Here is an 18,216-nt window from a genome sequence, read left to right as displayed (position 1 = left end):
CTTTGCTCATTCATAAAATTAATGCGGCCGTACTTAATTAAGCCATAAAATGAGTTTAATGGCACCGAGGGAGGTGGTGACTGCATTGATTAGCTCTGTGCAGCCTCCTTGGAAAGATGCCATGGCAATTCAAGCGAATTCAAGCCTCTTGGCCGGCCTTCGGGTCTGCCAAGTTTTCCCACCAACAAAGGCTTTGTCGAGCAAACTTGGAGCTGGGACAAGACAAGGAGGGGTGGAGAGAGGAGCTTTAGACTTGGAATCAGGCCACCAAGGTGGGGCCAGGCTCTACCACGGTCAGCTGGGTGGGTGACTTGGGGCTGGCCATCCCCCAGGCAAAAACTGTCAATAGTGGGGAGGAAGAGCCTGGGGTCAGAGTGTATACCACAGCTGCCAGTCAGGGAAGTCAGCTGGAACACCAAGTCAGCAGATAGCCTGCTCTGGCCTGTGGGCCCATGGGGCCAAGATGGGAACTGGGGCTCAGAATGTCAGTCCACGGCCTTCTTTGCGGGATGTGTGGGGTTGGCTAGTAGGGTTGTCCTGCCTCCCCACCCCCACTTGGCCCTGGAGACCCCCAAGGCCTGCAATGCCTTCCTTTGCCCTTTATCACCTCTTTTCAAATTTTTACTCTCATTTCTTTAAGAGGTTACTTGAATTGGTGTTACTCCTTCAACCCATTTTAAAACCATTTTATGCTTTTGCCAATTCTCCAGTCCTTTTAGAGATTCTTTTTCATTAAACTGAATTATTTTCCAATTCCATTTGGTCACTTAATTTTATTTTAAACTGACTCTAATGGGAATGCGCATTGGCTTTGGGGTGAGTTGGATTTATTTCTTTTTTCAAAGGTCATTTACCCTTTTAGTTTAATTATTGTAATCTAGTAGTAGGTTTTCTAAGCTAACTTCATAATATAGTTGTGAAACATTTGAAAGTGGCACAATAAAATGGCACTAAGTTCTTCATATCTATAAGACCAGTGAGTTAGATTTAAATCTTGGCTTTCTCACTGCGAATCATACAAAAGTGGCCTATTTCACTGTCCCAGCCATTTCAGGCGGTGTCTTCTCATCCCCATTAGCGGGGAAGAAACTGGTCCCTGCTGCTTCGTCTCTCTGAGTTTCGGTTTCTTTGTAAAGACTCCCACTCCACCAGGTGCCTCTTAGGGGTAACTGCTAGGACAGAGCAGGACTGAGCGGGCCCAGGAGTTGAGTCAGTGCAGGTGTCACCACGGCCAGGCTGGTGAAGGAAGAGCTCCGCGACATACTCATTGGTCCCTGCATCGCTCGCCAAGGCTGTGAGCAGCCTCTGCCTTCCGGGGGCCGACGTGGGTACTCGCCTCACCACGTTCGTCCTTCGGGTACGTTCCTTCGCTAGCATTGCCAGCTTGCAGACAGATGTCCCTGGCTCACTGGCCCTCTCTGGGGCCCTGCCTCCCCGCCCACAAAGTTGGGGGGACGAGAGGGTTTCTGTGCTTGCGTCTCTACCTGCCCTTCTCTGTCCCGTGCGCTCCGGGTCCAGGTACCCCGGCACGGGCCCCCAGCCTCCTCGCTGGCCTCATTCTGGTCCATGTGTCCTGACCTCCTTCCACTCAGCCCTATGCCCCCCACCCCCCACTTGCTGGGGCTGGCCCTCGGCCTCCGACTCGGCCCCTCTTTCCGCGACCCCTTCTACACCCCCCTCTACATGCACAGCTTTTCCTTCCAGACACAAGTCAGCCCTTTGCCCTCCTAGGCCTCCCCAAACCCAGGTAACAGAAAGGGGACGCGGAGCCCCAGCCGCAGGGTCCTGGAAAAAAAGCAAAGCAGGGCGCCCTCCCGACAGCCCCTCGGTGCAGCTCGCCGCGGGGTCCGTGGGCTTGCTGGAATGGACCAGCTAGCTCTCAGCGCACGCCCGGGAGTCCATGCAGAGCTGGACCTGATCTACCGTCACACTTCTTCCTGCAATCCCCCAGATCAAAACGGCATGGGGTCCCAGAGCTGAGCAGGCCCTGGGGCTGCAGTCAGCCGAGAGGACAATCAGCCAGGCGTCTCCTGCGGGTCCCAGTCGCCTTAAAGCTGATTTTGACCTGGAGGGGCTGGGGGGGGGGGCGCACCTTGCCCTGGGGGGGCCACGCGCTTGCAGCTGCTCTCCCGGGGCGGGGCAGCAGAGTGTCCTACCTTCAGGGCTCCCAGAGGGAAGGCGACGGTGGCCAAGGTCTGGAGGACGTCGGGGGCCCGCCACGCGGGGTCCTGGGGGTAGGAGCGGTGCACCAGGCGGAGGAACTGAAGCAGGCTGGTGGGGAACGTCCGCTCCCAGGCGCCCTCCTCGGAACCTGCCCGGGGCTAAGGACACGCACCGTGAGGGGCGGCCACGCGCGGCAGGGCCGGCACAGAGGACCCGCGGGCGACTGCGTGCGCCCCGGGAAGACGCCTGCCCCTCCTCCTGACCCGTGCTCCTGTGGCGGGAGCCCCCTTGTAAACAGGCCCCCGGAGGGCCCAGCGTCAGCGACTGGCGTGGCCCGGCCCCATCGGGAGACCTTGGTCAGGAGAAGGAATTCGGATCCAAGGGGTGGGAGAGCTGCTCGGGGAGAAGCCAGAAGTCAGGGGACCTGGAGGAGCAGACCCAGGAAACGGGGACGGTCAAAGATGGGGGGGTGCCAGGGACGCCAGCCAAGGACCCCGAGGGTGTGGCAAGCCCTCCCCCAACACCCCCGCCCCCTGAGAAACCCTGCCAAACCAGAATTTGGGACGTCTGGTCTCAAAACTATGAGCTGATGGATTCCCCTTGTTTAAGACAGCCCCCCCCCCCCCCAAATATTCTGTGATATTTGTCATAACCGCCTGGCAAACTAAGATAGCCTCCCTTCTGGAACTTTCAGCAAGGCACACGAAGGCAAAATTATGTTTCTGCCTTTTTTTCTCCTGTCTTCTAGCTCTTTGGCCATTGGTGTTTTGATATTCATCTGATGTATTTGGTACATGACACTTTCATGACAGATCTTCATTGGACAAAATCACTAGAGATTTTAATTCTTTGGGCCTTGAACCTGACACTGCCTGTTATTTGCATCATTCCTTTACTTTTATTCACCTGTTCTTTCCCTCTCAATCTAAGCCCTCTGTTTTTCCCTATATATCCATGTAAGATCTCAGGAGGTTGAGTCTTGTTCTTCACTCAGTCTAAATGTCATACCTTCAGTACACAAGTTTATCCTTCTGTATTTTGTTATAATAGAAATGTTTGGTCTTAATTTTTTACTTGTTTTAACATATTATCTATTTTAAACGCTTTCTTACTATTCCTTTTTTTTTGCTTTATCTTTAATAACACTAACTTGTTAGATGGATAACAGACTCCTTACGTGTGAGAGAAAATATGCATCCTTTCAGGTTTCCTAAAAACTGAAGTCACATTAGACCTACTGTATATTTGAGAATGAATTTCCCAAAGATGAAATATGTACAGATCACTTGCTTTGATCATGACCAAACAAAATTCAACATAAATAAAAGTAAAAATAGAAAGTCCAATCACAGGTAAACCAAAATATGTGAGTCAAAGAGGTCTTTAAAATTGCAAACACAAAGGCTCTGGAAAGTCACAAAGAATGAAAATGTCAAATACCAAAATCTTAAAAAGGGCCAGGAAAAAAAAAACCAGAATAAACATATCCAAAAGTTGTTTCTTTAAATATATTCACAATCCTTCAGCTCCTTAATCAATGGAAAGGGAAGGGAAAAAGAAAGCATGGACACACAAATTAATAATAAGGAGAGGGAAGGAATAGCACAGAAAACTAAGTGTATCAAAGGAGGCCACTGTGCAAACTGAATAAATGGACCTTTAAAAAATATATAGCAATTACCTAAACTGGGTCAAGAAGACATTTAAAAAGTTCAACCAGTCAATAATCAAGAAGAAATTCAGGCTCAGGCAGTTTCATAGGAACAATTTAAATAGCATAAGAATCATGGATTCTTGAATCCAACATCTCCTTGAATACAAGAAAGAAGGAGAGCAGTCTTTTTTTACAAATAAAACCAGCAAAGCCTAACAAAGATATAATAAAAAGAAGACTGCAGGCTAATATCATCTATAAATACACATTAAAGATCACAAATAATATTTTCAAACAGAATAAGAAAGAATGCTAAAAGAAGAGAGTGATTAAGGGAGAGTCTTCACAAGAATGGAAGGAAATGTAATTTATTATAGGTAACTGCTTAAAAGAAAAAAGCATGTGATCATTTAGTTCTGTGCTCAAAGAATAATAATAATTCATATTAAAATACATTCCTGCTTTTTAAAAGAGCGAAAAGTATAAATCTGTATTTTGTTAGCATAATCATGTAGTCGAACACACACGCTCCAGCAGAAAATTGGCAGAAGGCGTAAAGGGGCAATTCACTACAAAACAAAGATGGTTAATGAACATAGGAAAACTGGTTGCAACTTAGGTGACAGCAAATGCAAAAGAAATAAACAACTCAGGCCTTACTTTGGCTGAGTCGTTGAGGCTGTGAGGATTGGGCTCCCTCATGCGAGATGGTGGAATGTGCATTAGCACATCTTGAGAAATTCACCCCAAAGAAAAAGTGTGAAACCTGCTTGGCCCTAGCTATCCCACATCACAGAATTTATGCCAGCGAGGCCATCTGACTGGAAAAGATGTCTGCTCAAGAAAGTTCTTTGCAGACTTCTTATAGCATTATCAACTCAGAAAAAATAACATGAATTTCCATCTATAAATGTAGAAGACTCTCATATATATTTATTGCCATGGAAACTTGTCCACAACACATTGTTGAGGGAAAAAAGGCAAAATGAGCCTATGGAAGGATATCACGTACTCTTGAGTAGAATCTGGAAGGGAATCCCACTCAGGTTCATAGCGGTTATATTCGGGTGCGTGCTTTTCAGGTGATTTTTACACTCTATTTTTATCTTTTGTGGAAATTTTAAAGATGACCTTGCATCGTGTCACAAAAACGATGAAGTTTCCCGCACACAGTCAAGTTCCCATGGCCCTTGGTGCCCGCAGAACGAAGGCAGAATTTTTCAGCCTCTCCCTCAAGTTCTTGCTGATCCGGCTCACAGTGACTCCCGTTCATGGCCCTGGCTGCCCCCCCCACACACACACTGCCTCTTTGTCTAAAATAACCCCTCTGCCCACCCCTAACCACCCTTGAAAACCCAAATCAACGCTGCCCACTCGGGAGCCTCTCTGTGTTACGTCTGTGGTTGGTGGCAGCCTCTTTGGGGGAGCGTGTTTCCGCCCTGCCTCTCAGGTGACTCACATGTGAGACTCACCTGTCCTGGTGGAGGTGAGCTCCCTGGGGCGAGAGCCCCTCCTCCTCCTCCCCAGGTCCCCTGCCTTGCCTGACTTAATACAGGTGCTCAGAAACGCTGCCTTGGCTGGATGCTATTAAGCCTCCCAGCGAAGAAAGTCCAAGTGTTAAACGAGTGGGAACAGTCGTCTCCCGGCACGAGAGCAGGAAGCCGTAGAGGACATTTGGGCTTCCCAGGGGCCACCTGTGTCCCTGCTGGGAACCCGCCTTTTCTACCACTTGTTCCGGAGAGCACCGCTAGTCACCGGCCTTGCCTGGAAGCTGCTGGGCAGAGTCAAGGTGAACCTGCCGGACTCCTCTTCCCATCACGGCCTCTTCGGGGGTCTGGGGAAAATGGGGTCTCACCTGGCTCACGGTGGCTTTGAGCATCTCGAGGAGCAGCAGGGCGCCTTCAACGCAGAGCCCGGAGCGGAGCACTTCTTCCTTGTGGTGCTTCTGCAGGAGCCACTGCAGCATGGCGTCCAGGCTGCCCTGGGGAGCAGGGAGGGGCCGGCAAGGAGACCTGCTGTTAAACACAGGCCCCTCCGCGGCCAAGGCCTAAGGGAGGGGTGGGTCCCCATGGAGAATTCCAGCCCAAGGGTGGTGCATAAGGGAAAGAGACCCTCGAGCAACATGCACAGAGGGCAGCTCTTTCGCTCTTCCAGCACAGGTACTCAACATCCTAATTGCCATACAGATTTTTATAAATGAGATGACATAGGACACAGGAAGAGGTCAGGGGTTTCTCGAAAAATGCAAAGTGGAGCGGAGAGAGTGTGAGGCAAGGCAGAGCTTCTGGTTTAGGTGGGATGTGGCCTAACACATCTACAGTCCTTGAGGAGAGACTCGGAAGAGGAGACAGTGGACACTGGAAGACAGGAAAGGGACCAAAGTTCAGGGGAGGGCCGGCCTTGAAAGAGCCTTCCCCCTGCGGCTCTGGGGGCAGGCCTGAAGAGGGCCCCTGCTGGTGGAAAGTGGGCACGGGGCAGGCCCCTCGCGGTGGCCTCCATGTCCCCCGGGCGGTAAGTGCTGCGTGGGACAGAAGACTCGAGGATGCCAAAGGTTGGCACAAGGAGGCAGGGGAGCGGTGGGTGGGGGCCCAGGAAAAGGGGCATCATTTTCTCGGAAGCACAAACTGAGGCCGGAGGCTCTAGCCGGTGCTGGCAGCAATCCCCTTCCCACGTCCACTCCTCCGTCATCCCGTCCTTTTTCTAACACTGCTCCGGGGGGGAAAGGGTTTACAAGTGGCGCTGGCTCAAGTCAGAGACCTGCTAGATGGAAGCCGAGGAAGTCAAGGTGCTAATTGTTGGAGGTCTAGAGGCTATCACGAGGTATTGGGGGCAGTCAGGGTGCTGTTACAAGGGCGTGTGTGATGCGAGCGAGGCTGGGACTGCAGGGGAGGAAGCGGGTCAGGGCACAGCGAGAGCCTGAAGACGTGGAGGATTCCGGGTGGAGAGTCTTAAGAGAAGCTGCCTTCGGACCTCTGAAATCGGAACCCCAAGCCGGATGCCCCACCCCAAGGACTCACTCTGGGCTCAGCTGTCAGCTCCGCAAGTGGCGTCTGCAGGAAGAAGGCAGACACAGCCAGGTAGACCTCGGGCAGGTGGGCATGGTGGGCCAGGAAGTCGTTCAGCACACGGAACCCTGGAAGCAGGCAGAGGCTCCGGTCGGGCACGGGAGGGTGGCTCCTCAGGTTGTCTGTTGAGGGGGTGGGGACACAAAACCTGGCTGAGAACACCCGCTAGTGCTGCTGGCCCAGGTGGGGACAGGTACATGAGGGGCTTCCCTGCTACCCGCCGCTCCAGAAAAATGCCCGAGGGAAGAACTGGGAGATGCAGCGGGCACAAGGGAGCGCCCACCAGTAAGTCCCACCCCTGCTTCTGACATGTGCATTCACTCATTCATTCAGGAGCAGATCCTGGCTTAGCGCCTCCTGGGTACAGGGCAACAGCCAATGCTGCATTAGGCAACAAGGATGCAGCCCCGTGACAAACATACCCAACCCAAGTCCCTGGGAAGCTCAGGGTGCAGGGGGAAGGAGAAGCTCCAAATAGGTATATCCCTGCGAATCGTGAGAAGCACTCCGAAGGAAAGTAACAAGGGCAAGGACAACAGAACTGAGGTGGCCTAGAGCCCTCCACTCCTGGAGGGACAGCGTACGAAGTGGGGGTGGGAGCAGGGGCCACATCAGCCAGAGCTGCTGCTGCGGGTCTGGGGGACACATTCCAGGCAGAGGAAACGGTGCATCCAGGTCCCAGGAGAAAAGAGCTGAGGCCTTCGGGGGCCGGGAATGAGGCCATGGGGACTGAAGTGCCGAGAGGCTGGGGGGGGGGGGGGGCGCCTTTAGAGTCCGAGGAGCTCCCCAGCCAGGAGGTCCCTGAGCTGTCTTCCCACACCCCGGGGCGTGCTCACCCATCACCAGGTCCACGCCCGCGGCGCTGTTGTCCACCCAGGCCCCCGCGGGCAGGCCATCCCTAAAGCGCACCCGGAGGGCGGGGCTCGCCAGGAAGTGCAGCAGCAGCTTCAGCCCCAGCACCGTGGTGCTCGGGTGCAGGTGGCCCTGAAGGAGCAGCAGGAACCAGTCTGGCCCCAGGTGCAGAAAGACCTCTTCCTTGGACCTGCGCATGGGAGTGCAATAAACGACCTCTCAGTCCAGGGGCAGATGGCATGCCCAGAAAAAACAAATAAGATTAATAAATGCAGGCAACAGTCAAGGTCACCTTGGAAAGGCAAGGTAAGGTCGACATTTGGTTCCCACTTAGCAAGGGACATCGTGCGTGTCAAAAGGGTGACGAAATAAAATGCCAGCAAGACTGCTGTGAAATCGACGTGTTCCACTAAAGGCTGCAGTGCACGCCAATCAAAGCTTTTCCAAAGCAACTGGAAACTGTACATACTGAGATGTAACACACGCGCCCCGTGTAGCCTCCTTCGCTAATATTCTTACTAGATGCAGTAAATGAATAGCCACCCATCTAATTTAATTGCCACTAAGATAATCACAGGAAATGCAGATGATGATGATTTAGCTCCCTTTTTAAAAGACCCTGATCAAAGCTAATCTAAACGGCTGCTTTGGGTTTGATGTGTCTCCCAAGAAGACAAGTTCAAATCCTAACCCTGATCCCATAGAGTGTGCCCTGATTTGGAAATAGGTTTTTGAAGATGAGGCCACACTGGATTAGGTGGGTTCTGACCCAACCTGAACTGAAGTCCTTATGAGAAGATGGAAATGTGGACACAGGGTCAGACAGACGAGGAGAGAAGGCCAGGCAACAACAATGAAGAGACTGAGGTTCTTGGAAGAGGAGAGAAGGCCAGGCAACAACAACGAAGAGACTGAGGCTCTGGGGCTGCCAGCCAGGAAATGCCAGATAGGGCGAGCAAATTCCAGGCGCTGGAGGAGGCAAGGACGCGTTCTTCCCTGCAGACTTCAGAGGAAGCACGCCTGCCGACACCTGGGCTTCAGAGGTCCCGCCTCCGCATTTGTGCCGATCCTCTTGTGTAAGCGGCCCGGTTCGTGGTCCTTGGCTACGGCAGCCCGAGGAGGCCGAGACAATGGAAGAGCCGGGGTTTATGCACCTTTATCTACTTTGGCCCCCAAGATAAAACCATGGTCACTTTCAAAAGTGGTTTTTAAAAAGGCCAATTTGAGAAATGCAGAGGGGCCAGACATCAGGAAGCATGGGCCAGTCCCTGACCCGGCGCCTGGAGCCGCGGCCCGCGGCCATCTTCTCGGCAGATTCCGGCAGCAGATGCTGGGCTGGGTGCGCTGAGGGTGTGGCTGGGGTCCTGGGAGACCGCGGGAAGGCGAGGAAGGAGCACTGGACTTGGAGTCAAGAGCCTGCCGCTATTCCACCCTTGGCCTGACGCGTCCCACTGGACGACTTTGGACGAGCTCTGGGTCCTTCTCAGGGATGCGGTGGTGAGAGTGGAGAGGTTGTAGAGTATGTGTCGTGTCCCAGCCACATGTCCCCACAGTAACTACATGAGGCAGCTACTATGTTTATCCTTAAACAGAGGAGTAGAGGAAAGGCATGGAGGGCTAGAGCAACCTCCCCAGGGCTCCCGGGGCAGAGCGGGGCTTTGAATCCAGGAGGTCTGGGCACCAGAATCCGGGTGCTTAATGGCTCTATGACATTCTCTTTCCGCTTTCCCCCAAGAAAAGTAGAGGAAGGAGTGGAAATAGTTCATCTCTGAAATGTCTTCCAAGACTACCATGTTTCGATTCCAGAGATGTAAAGACTTGCAGGCTGGTCAGGTTTTAAAGACTATTTGCAAGTCTGCCTTACAGAGGGCTGACTCCTCCAACATAGACACACACACACACAAGTAAAGTCAATGAGTGCAAAGGGCTGGAGAGCAGAGAATGGTACAGGAAGAGCGCAACAAACCGTTACTGAATGAACAATTCCAGGGTTGGAGGTGAAGCAGGCAGCCTTAGGAGCCCACCTTATTTTGAGAGTTAAATGTGGGCAAATGCTTCTTTTTCTATCTTGGAGAAATAACTAAATAACTAAAGTGAGTAGTTGCAGAATTTGGCAAGCCTGTTCCTTGAAAGCTGTTATTTAGGCTAACCATTTCTCCATTGCCTGCCAAGGGCAGGACATCAAAATCAGTAATTGTCACAAATGCCAAAACAATAACCATTACACAATTGCAATGGTGACCAAAGGAGCTGATGGTAATAATACCAAATCTGTTTCTAGTTACTCATGCCCGTTTAATGTTTGCATCAGAATATCTTAGGGCAAGGTCTGGTTTATTGGGTGGAGAGAATATAATTTTCTTTCCGATGAGTACAGGAAATGCATTGCAGCAAACAGATTTAGAGACACTGAACTTTTCATTAAGGAAAGGTTTTCATGCCGCACCCTGAATGAGGAAACCCTGTGCCAAATCGCTCTTCCTGGAGCGACTTACTCCGAGGACAGATGAAGTTGGGGGGAAGATATCACACTGAGCATCATCTCCAGCAACTGGTTCCTGAGCCAGATTGTCTTTCCAGATGTTTGGCTTCCAGCTACAAAAGAGAAAATTCAGATCTGAGAGAAAACGGATGTAAAGAGGTAATATTTGCTGCAGTAAGCAGTTGTATTCACCAAATGCTTAGTTCACCTGGGAACTGGGGCATGGATGAGCTTCCAAATGATGGTATCCGATGCGAGGCTTTAAGGCAACACTTAACAAGAATTTCAGGAAATGTTCCTAAAATTCCCTTTAACTAGAGATGTCTTAATTGGTCTCCCCCTTTCTCCAAAAAAAATCCTTAAAATGATTAGGTCAAATCTTATCTTCAGAATTTCAAAAAATTGTCCCAGGCAACAGCATTATTGACACCTACTATGTGCCAGGCACTACAGGAGGCATTGGGGGTAGAATGGTGAAGATGATGGATTCTCTTCTTTTGGTTCCTACCCTCGGTTTGCTTGCAGGCCAACACTTTTGCTTAGTTCTGGCACTGAGACATGCTATGACAAGCACATCTATATCTGCACTAAAAATAGAACTTGAAATGTAGAAAGAGAGCTACAGATCCGGTAGAAGAAGAAACTTTTCTTCTAAAGTGTTATTTAAGCCCCAATGGACACTTTAGAAATGTTTTAGCATCAGACGTTTAGTTAGATAAAAGTTTCAGAATGGAGTCCACGTAAGAAGAGAGACTAAGTAAATTCCCAGTTGGCCCCTTATGCACTCATTGGTTCTCTCCATTCACCAATCATTTACAATCAATTTAGGGCATATTGGACCATGAGGCAGCTTGGAAAAGTGGAGTTAGATTTCCCTCCATCTGTACGCTGATCCCATCCCCTAGTAAGGTCTTAATCTCTCTGACTCTCAGTTTCTCCATCTGCAAAATGGGAATGATTCCTACTTTTCAGGCTTGTCCTAAGGATAAGAGACTATGAATATACTATATCTAGATGGAGTGATGCCGTTCAGGAGAATCTCCTGGGGCGAAAGAAATGTTCTCTATCAGCCTTGTCCATTAGAGTAGCTGCTAACCACATGAGGCTATCGAGTACTTGACACGTGGCTGGTGTGACTTAGGAACTGCAGTTGTACTAGTATTTCATTTTAATTAATTAAAAAATGATATTTTAATGGCCGCCTGTGGCTAATGGCTCCCACCGTGCACAGGGCAGATTTAGAGAGCCAAGGACAAGGGGTGAATAATTGTCCCCTTCCCACCTTCCCTGGGCAGAGGGAATGCTGAGCAAGGCACAGCTGCCATTCTGCAGCTGGTTGGGGAGGGTGATACACACAGACATACGTCACCAACTGTGCATCAAGTAAGCGCCAACGGCTGTAGGAGCACAGAGGTGATTGTGACACCTGGCTTGGTGGGACTGGGGGTGGCTCCAGGAAGGAAGCCTGATGGGGTGAGGTAGACAGGCAGGGGTGGGGGCAGGGGGAGGCATGGAGTATGTCCTCCTAGCAGGTGACTCAGAGTGGTTGAAGCTGGGGTTCATGAGGGGTGTGGGAGATTAAACCAGAAAGGAAAGCGGAGGCTGGGGCACCAAGGATCCCATGGGTCGGGCTACAGAGACCAATTGGGTGCCTCGTTAATCACTGAAGGTCTAAAGCAGGAATATATCATTCAACTTGATGAACGAACCAAATCCTAAAACTCTGGTATCTCCAGCTACTACCTGGTGAACACTCAGCTGTGGGTACCTTCCCCTCCCTTGGCCTCTGCAGAATGGCTCCCCCAGTGAACACCCTCCTGGAGGGCAGTGAGGGCTACCCCAAAGCCTCCAGGTGGGCACCTGGGGAAGGTCTTCTCACCTGGCGAGGAGGGGTCCAGGGCTCCATCCATGCCGATTTGCCTCTCGTTCACTGACGCAGGTTTGAGGGTGTACACAACAAACAGCCCGATCCTTTATGCAGTGGGACAGAGGGCTACAGTCAGAGGAGGACTCAGCTTGTGTCTTCTGCACATTTCTAAGAGTTTTCTGTACAGAGTCACCCCAGTGCATCTTCAAGGGAGGGTTTAAGGGGCATCACATGACACCAGGATTGATACAGCCTTTCCAGAAACTTTTATATTCTGTCAGCATTTGCTGAAGATGTTAGCTCTGGCTCTGCCAGATCAATGTAACAGGCAATGATGAGAAAAGAGAGACTAAATGTGTTGCTAGCTGGGAATTGCCTTTGGGAATTCTGCAAAGGTCCTGATAAGAATGACTGTTCATGGAAGTTCTTGAGTTCTCAGGCAAAGAAGGTATGAGCACATGGCCCTGCGGGGGAAGCTCACCCATCCGTCCCGAATCTGGGATCCACCCCTTTACTCAAGGCCAGCCCTGGACAGAAACCTATAGAAGGTTCCAAGGAAATAGAACCTGTCTCTGCCCTGAGCGTCCGTGATGCTGCGTTGAATACTTTGTGGAAAGACCCCTCAGGAAAGAGTCCTGAGCCCTGCCCCGTGGAAGCTGGGGGTCGTACCTGAGCAGGTCCTGGAGGCTGAAGTGGCTCCTGAGCTGGTGGCCCAGGATGGCGATGACGGTGGGTATCTTGGAAGGGCTCAGGCTCGGCTCGTTGAAGAGGAAGACGAGCTTGGGGATGAGCTGCGCCTGATGAGCAACCTCAGCATTCCTGGGTCCTTCCCTGGCGAGCCCAGGAGAGAGGCGGTAAAAGCTTTTACCGGAATGAACCGAATTTGCTGTGTTTCTGCTAAAAAGGTTCTCCAGGCTGGGTTTGTTCTGTGGCCCTCCGACGGCAGTGAGCTCTTGGCAACGGGTCAAACTGCTGTCAGACACCCATCGAACATGTGTCTGCACAGGGCCAGCCAAGGCGAGGGACGAGACCCCAGGTTCCCTCCCCCCCCCCCCCCCCGGAAACTGCCTTCAGAGACAAACCCTCCATTATTGACTTTTAACTCCAAACCACAGGGACAGCTAATGCCGGTCTCAGGGAACTCAGAACAAAGTCCGCTGACACGCGGGTGGCCCGGCGGGCTTGCCACCGCCGGGCACAGGGACCCTGAAGGCCACGGGGGGGGACACGCCCTTCCTGCCCTCCCCAGCCACCACGTGGAGTCGCCCACCGCCCGAGGGGCAGAGATGGTGTTCCAGCACCCACAGCCCCCCTTTTAGGACAAGCCGCAATCCGCCTTCCAGGGAAGTGTATCCCCCCAAAGTAAACAGCTCCAGGATACATGTCAGGCTCAGAAAAGAGGAAAAGTCTTTTAAAGGCACAAGTAGGTGAGGAGCATGGGAAGTGCGGAGAAAGGTGGAGGCGGGTGGATTGGGCCGTTTTCTCCTTTCCAGCTGCAGTTTCAGTGGCAGCACATTGCGGCCGGCCCTGGGCCACGAGGGAGGCAGGCCCGTCCAAGCCCCAAACTCTGCCGAGCCCCGGGCTCTTTAGGACCCCAGCCAGGCAGGGTGCCTTTCTCCACGCCACAGTCTCTCACGCCTCTGAACGTCCGGCGCTCAGGACGGGCTGTGAAATACAGGGTGCTCTCTGGAGGGCTTGCCTAGATGCTCAGTAACAGGCGGCCGGATGGACATTTGTTCACAACCGTATTCAAAAGACACCGAAGGGACAAATGCCACCGGAACACCCTGGAACTCTGAGGGGGCAGCTGGGCGTGGGTGTGGAGAGAACCTTGGCCAGGTGGCCTGGCCTGCCGCCCACCCCCTGGGGCCCCAGCCACCCGTGTTCCCTGGGGACCACCTTTCCTACCTCCCGTGCGCCCCCCAAGGTGCTCTGCCGAGCTGGGTCTGAAGCCACTGGTCATGGGCTCGGGTTCAGGGTGGGGCCCCCGACCCGCGGTGGCGCCATGAGCCTGCTCGGTCCACCTTATTTTGGATCTAGTTGTGTCCCCTGCCGAGACGTGGGCCAGTCCATCAGCCCGGTCCTGGGAGCGCGGGCCTTTTCGGAGGTAAGCTCTTGGGAGATGCGATTACAGAGGACGCCTCCTGGATTAGCCTGGGCCCTCGGCCAGGGTGACCCGTCCTTGCGGACATATGGACGGAGAGACGGCTGACCCACGCAGAGCCAGAGGCCGCGTGCCAGAGGCACTGAGCCCGAGAGGGGGCCCGGACACCTGCCTGCGGCCCTCCCAGCCCCCGGGCTTCACCGGAGCCTTCAGGTCCAGCACCCGGGGCCGCTAAGGTGCAGCCTACCTTGGTGAGCGGAAGATCTCGGCAAGATGGGAGAAGAGCGAGAAGTCCAGATTGTCCGCAGCGTTCATCCAGAGCTGCAGGCAGAACAAACACACTCTGAAGCCAGGGTGTGGGCCACAACGGTCCCAGGCCACGCGGCTGTGCTTTGGGCTTGGGTCACCATCGGTTCCAGGACACGGCCGGACCCGACCCCCACTCAGTAGACGCCTCGTCAAGGGACCGATGGGCGTAACACCCCTCACCCACCCTCGGCCGCGTCCTCCGGCACCCCTCTGCTGGCTTTTTAAAGGGTCGTTTGGAAACAGCCAAAGGAATTGGGGTCATTCAAAAACAAGCACTCGCCTAGGTACATGGCCCATCACGGTGTCAAGGTCCCTGCCCAGGTACTGCCTGGTTTAAGCCCCATGGAGGGGACAGGGGATGGTCTCCAGTGCACAGGTGAGGGCCAAGAGACCTGCAAGGCACAGCCTGTACCTGGTAGGCGCTGATTGGTCGTTATAAGCCAGGCCTCCAAAGTCCTTGTGACTTTTCCTCAAAGGGAAGGGAAGGCCGTAAAGTCTATTGTTGCGACCAGCAAAGAAGTTGACCTGCTGCCTTTAAAAGAAGTTCTGGAATATCTTACCCTGTTTTGCCATCACCCACTCTAAGGGCTAAGGGCCCATTCCCCGTTTACCTCGAAATTGCAGAGGATGTGCTGGAAGACGCCAAAGTTGGTGATGGTAGATGAGCCAAAGCCCAGTTCGGCGGTGCCAGCAATCGAAAGGATCAGCTGGAATATTCTGTGGTTTAGGAGTGCGGCCTTTTTCCTCAGGAGAAACGCCATGATCTGAAGAGGTTAAAACACCAGGCAGTTTCCTCAGCGTTCTTTCTCTTTCGCCAGCTGCCCATTCCTACCCACGTGTTAGGCCCTATCTGAAAACCCTCTCTCTCTTCTTCTAGGGGAAGATGGTGTGAAGGCTAGAGTCAGGGAGGCGGACTTGGCCCAGTGGTTAGGGTGTCCATCTACCACACAGGAGGTCCACAGTTCAAACCCCGGGCCTCCTTGACCCGTGTGCAGCTGGCCCATGCACAAAGCTGATGCACGCAAGGAGTGCCCTGCCACGCAGGGGGGTCCCCCGCGTAGGGGAGCCCCACGCACAAGGAGTGCGCCCCATAAGGAGAGCCGCCCAGCACTAAAGAAAGTGCAGCCTGCCCAGGAATGGCGCCGCACACATGGAGAGCTGACACAACAAGATGACGCAGCCTGCCCAGGAATGGCGCCGCACACATGGAGAGCTGACACAACAAGATGACGCAGCAAAAAGAAACAGATTCCTGGTACTGCTGATAAGGATAGAGGAGGTCACAGAAGAACACACAGCGAATGGACACAGAGAGCAGACAACTGGGAGGGGTGGCGGGGAGAAATAAATAAAATAAATAAATCTTTAAAAAAAATTTTTTTTAAAGACTAGAGTCAAAGAGAAAATGCTAGTTCTTGGCAAGAGCCTTGGACCCACTTCACTTCGGTATGTATATTAAAATTACTTTGGTACTTGCCTTACTATATACTCCTCGATCAGGGACCCATAACCTTTTTTGTTCTGCGGACCCTTTTGCCAGTCAGGTGAAAACTACAGACCCTTACTAAGTCCACACTACACTGTGTATAATTTAATAAATATATCACACCCGCACCAACATGTCCCCACATGAATACTGATATTTTTAATTTAAATTCAAGCTCACGGACCCCTGGTTACGAACCCCAGTTTTAGATACACCCAGGAGAGCAGGAGAGGTATTGTCCTTTACAGAGAGGCTCACAGTGTTTATTATAATCCTACCCACAGCAGATACCCATGAACTGAGCTGGAGCAAACCACATCACGACTCAAAACATTGTGTACAAAGCACCCCGCTTCTTGAGTTTTAATATAAACCCAGACATGCCCATTCACTTACTCCCCCAATATTTACTGGGTGTCGCCTTGCAGTCAGCAGTGCACTGGGCGAGGATAAGAGCCACCCAGGCCTCTAGAAGGTGACAGGCTAGCAAGAGCACACAAGCGACAGTTAGAGGAGAGCGCGAGAGACGTCAGAATTGAGGTGTGCGCGGCGACAAGGGACGCCAGGGGACGGCCACCCACTCAGCACCGGGGGGGCAGGGAGGGGACCGCCCTTGCCCCTAGAGCTTGAGCTGGAAAGATAGAGAGGAGTTATCTGGGGGAGAAAGGGGGTGGGGCTTCCAGCGGAGGCCTCACGGACCCCGAGGCCGGTGCGCCCAGCAAGCTGGATGACACAGGCTTGGGGGAAGCGGGGCAAGGGGAGACCTTGGCCGGGCAGGAGGCGGGGCTGGAGGGGAGGGTGGTGGCCCTTACAAACCAGCCCAGGAGTGTGGACAGTGCATCTGCGTCGGGGGCCTCTGAGCATGGACCCGAGGGGGGGCTACCTGCGGATCTAGCACCTGCTGAGAGGAGGGGCTGAGAGGGAGAGGCAGGAGGGAGGGCAGGCTGGCCAGCTGGGGAAGCAGTCCGAGAGGGGGGCTCTGCCTGAACTGGCACCGCCCCGCGCTCTTCCGCGCATGCTGTGACCCGCGGCCACAGGCAGCGTTCTCCCTCCAGCCCTGGCTGGCTCCCGGGAGCAGCCATCCACAGCCTTTGGGCCCCGCTGGACTGGTCCAGCTTCCATCCTGGCCCCGCCCTGCAGCTGCCTGGCAGCCAGGCAGTAAGTTACTCAAGGGCAAGCACCACGTCTGATCTGACATAACCAGTAGTCAACAGCTATCACCAGCAAAATAGATACACAAGGCACAGGGAGGGAAAGGACCTTATCCAAGGTTAACCAGAAAGTTAGAGCAAGAGACTGATTCCAACCCAGACAGCCTGGCTCTGGGGTCTGGATTTTAGACGTCGACTAGACACAGGGGGGTGGGCCATCGACTGCTCTTGAACCCATCTATGAATAGTGCCCGTAGCCACAGCACCCCGTCCTCAGCAGACGCCCCTGGATGTCACGGCCCCCCATCCCTCCTCTGCTGGGGAGCTGCTGGACTAGGATACAAGGCCTTATACTGCCTCCTCCAGCAGTCACTTGGCAGACAGACTCAAGTTCAAGTCTAAGCCCTAGCCCTGGGGGTGTGAACTCATCTGTAAAGGGATCTTTGAAGATGCTATGAAAATAAGTCAAACTGAGCCAGGGTGGGCCTGTAACCCCACATGAAGAAGCCCGTGGAGGAGACAAAACAGCAAATCTTGGGAGAGCCACCCCCAGACGCCCCGCACTGCGGGAGTGAGCAGGGCCTGGGCTTCCGGCCTCCAAAACCCCCGAGCCAACCCGTTGCGGTCGTGTAAGCCCGCCAGGGAGTGCTCCTTGCCAAAGCAGCCCCAGCGAACTGAGACAGTCACCCGAGCGTGTTCCCCTGGGGGCCTCGGGGGTCCCAGGCCCGTGCGCTGGGGATTACCTGGTACCCGGAGAGGTGCCGCATCAGGCGGTCGCACATGGGGTTGCTGGTCAGCACCGAGTGCAGGACTTTGACTGCCGCGTACATGGTGGGCTCGTCCGTGGCCAGGAAGGTCAGGCCCAGCAGGACGGCCGGGCCGCCGATGAAGTCCAGGCTGCTGGCGGCCGGGCTGGAGTGGAAGACCCTCACCCCTGCGCAGGGCGGAGGGGCTTCCTTGAGCCGCCGCAGTTCCACAGCGAGGGGAAGCCCTGAGCGGCCCCCAGGCCCCTCTCAGCCCTCGGGGCCCGTACACGTGGGACTGGGACGGGCAGGGAGCGGGGTGGGAGGAGGGGGCTTCAGA

General features: G+C 53.5%; 1 protein-coding gene across 2 annotated transcripts in view; it reads right to left on the bottom strand.

Moving 5' to 3' along the window:
• The window catches only part of WDFY4 (WDFY family member 4), a 270,517-nt gene that overhangs the window by 140,773 nt on the left and 111,528 nt on the right, over positions 1-18,216 (bottom strand). For both annotated transcript variants that reach the window (XM_058299130.2, XM_058299131.2), the window contains exons 23-32: positions 17,877-18,067; positions 15,108-15,260; positions 14,435-14,508; positions 12,753-12,914; positions 12,096-12,187; positions 10,230-10,329; positions 7,719-7,924; positions 6,835-7,004; positions 5,673-5,798; positions 2,157-2,321 (exon numbers count right to left, since the gene is read on the bottom strand). In XM_058299130.2, coding sequence (XP_058155113.1) covers positions 2,157-2,321; positions 5,673-5,798; positions 6,835-7,004; positions 7,719-7,924; positions 10,230-10,329; positions 12,096-12,187; positions 12,753-12,914; positions 14,435-14,508; positions 15,108-15,260; positions 17,877-18,067 — 1,439 coding nt within the window. The remainder of the gene's footprint in view (positions 1-2,156; positions 2,322-5,672; positions 5,799-6,834; positions 7,005-7,718; positions 7,925-10,229; positions 10,330-12,095; positions 12,188-12,752; positions 12,915-14,434; positions 14,509-15,107; positions 15,261-17,876; positions 18,068-18,216) is intronic.

This window comes from Dasypus novemcinctus, chromosome 6, assembly GCF_030445035.2.
Source record: "Dasypus novemcinctus isolate mDasNov1 chromosome 6, mDasNov1.1.hap2, whole genome shotgun sequence".
NCBI classification, from domain to species: domain Eukaryota; kingdom Metazoa; phylum Chordata; class Mammalia; order Cingulata; family Dasypodidae; genus Dasypus; species Dasypus novemcinctus.
Note: the sequence above shows the minus strand (reverse complement) of the source record. Positions and strands in the feature narration are given on the sequence as shown.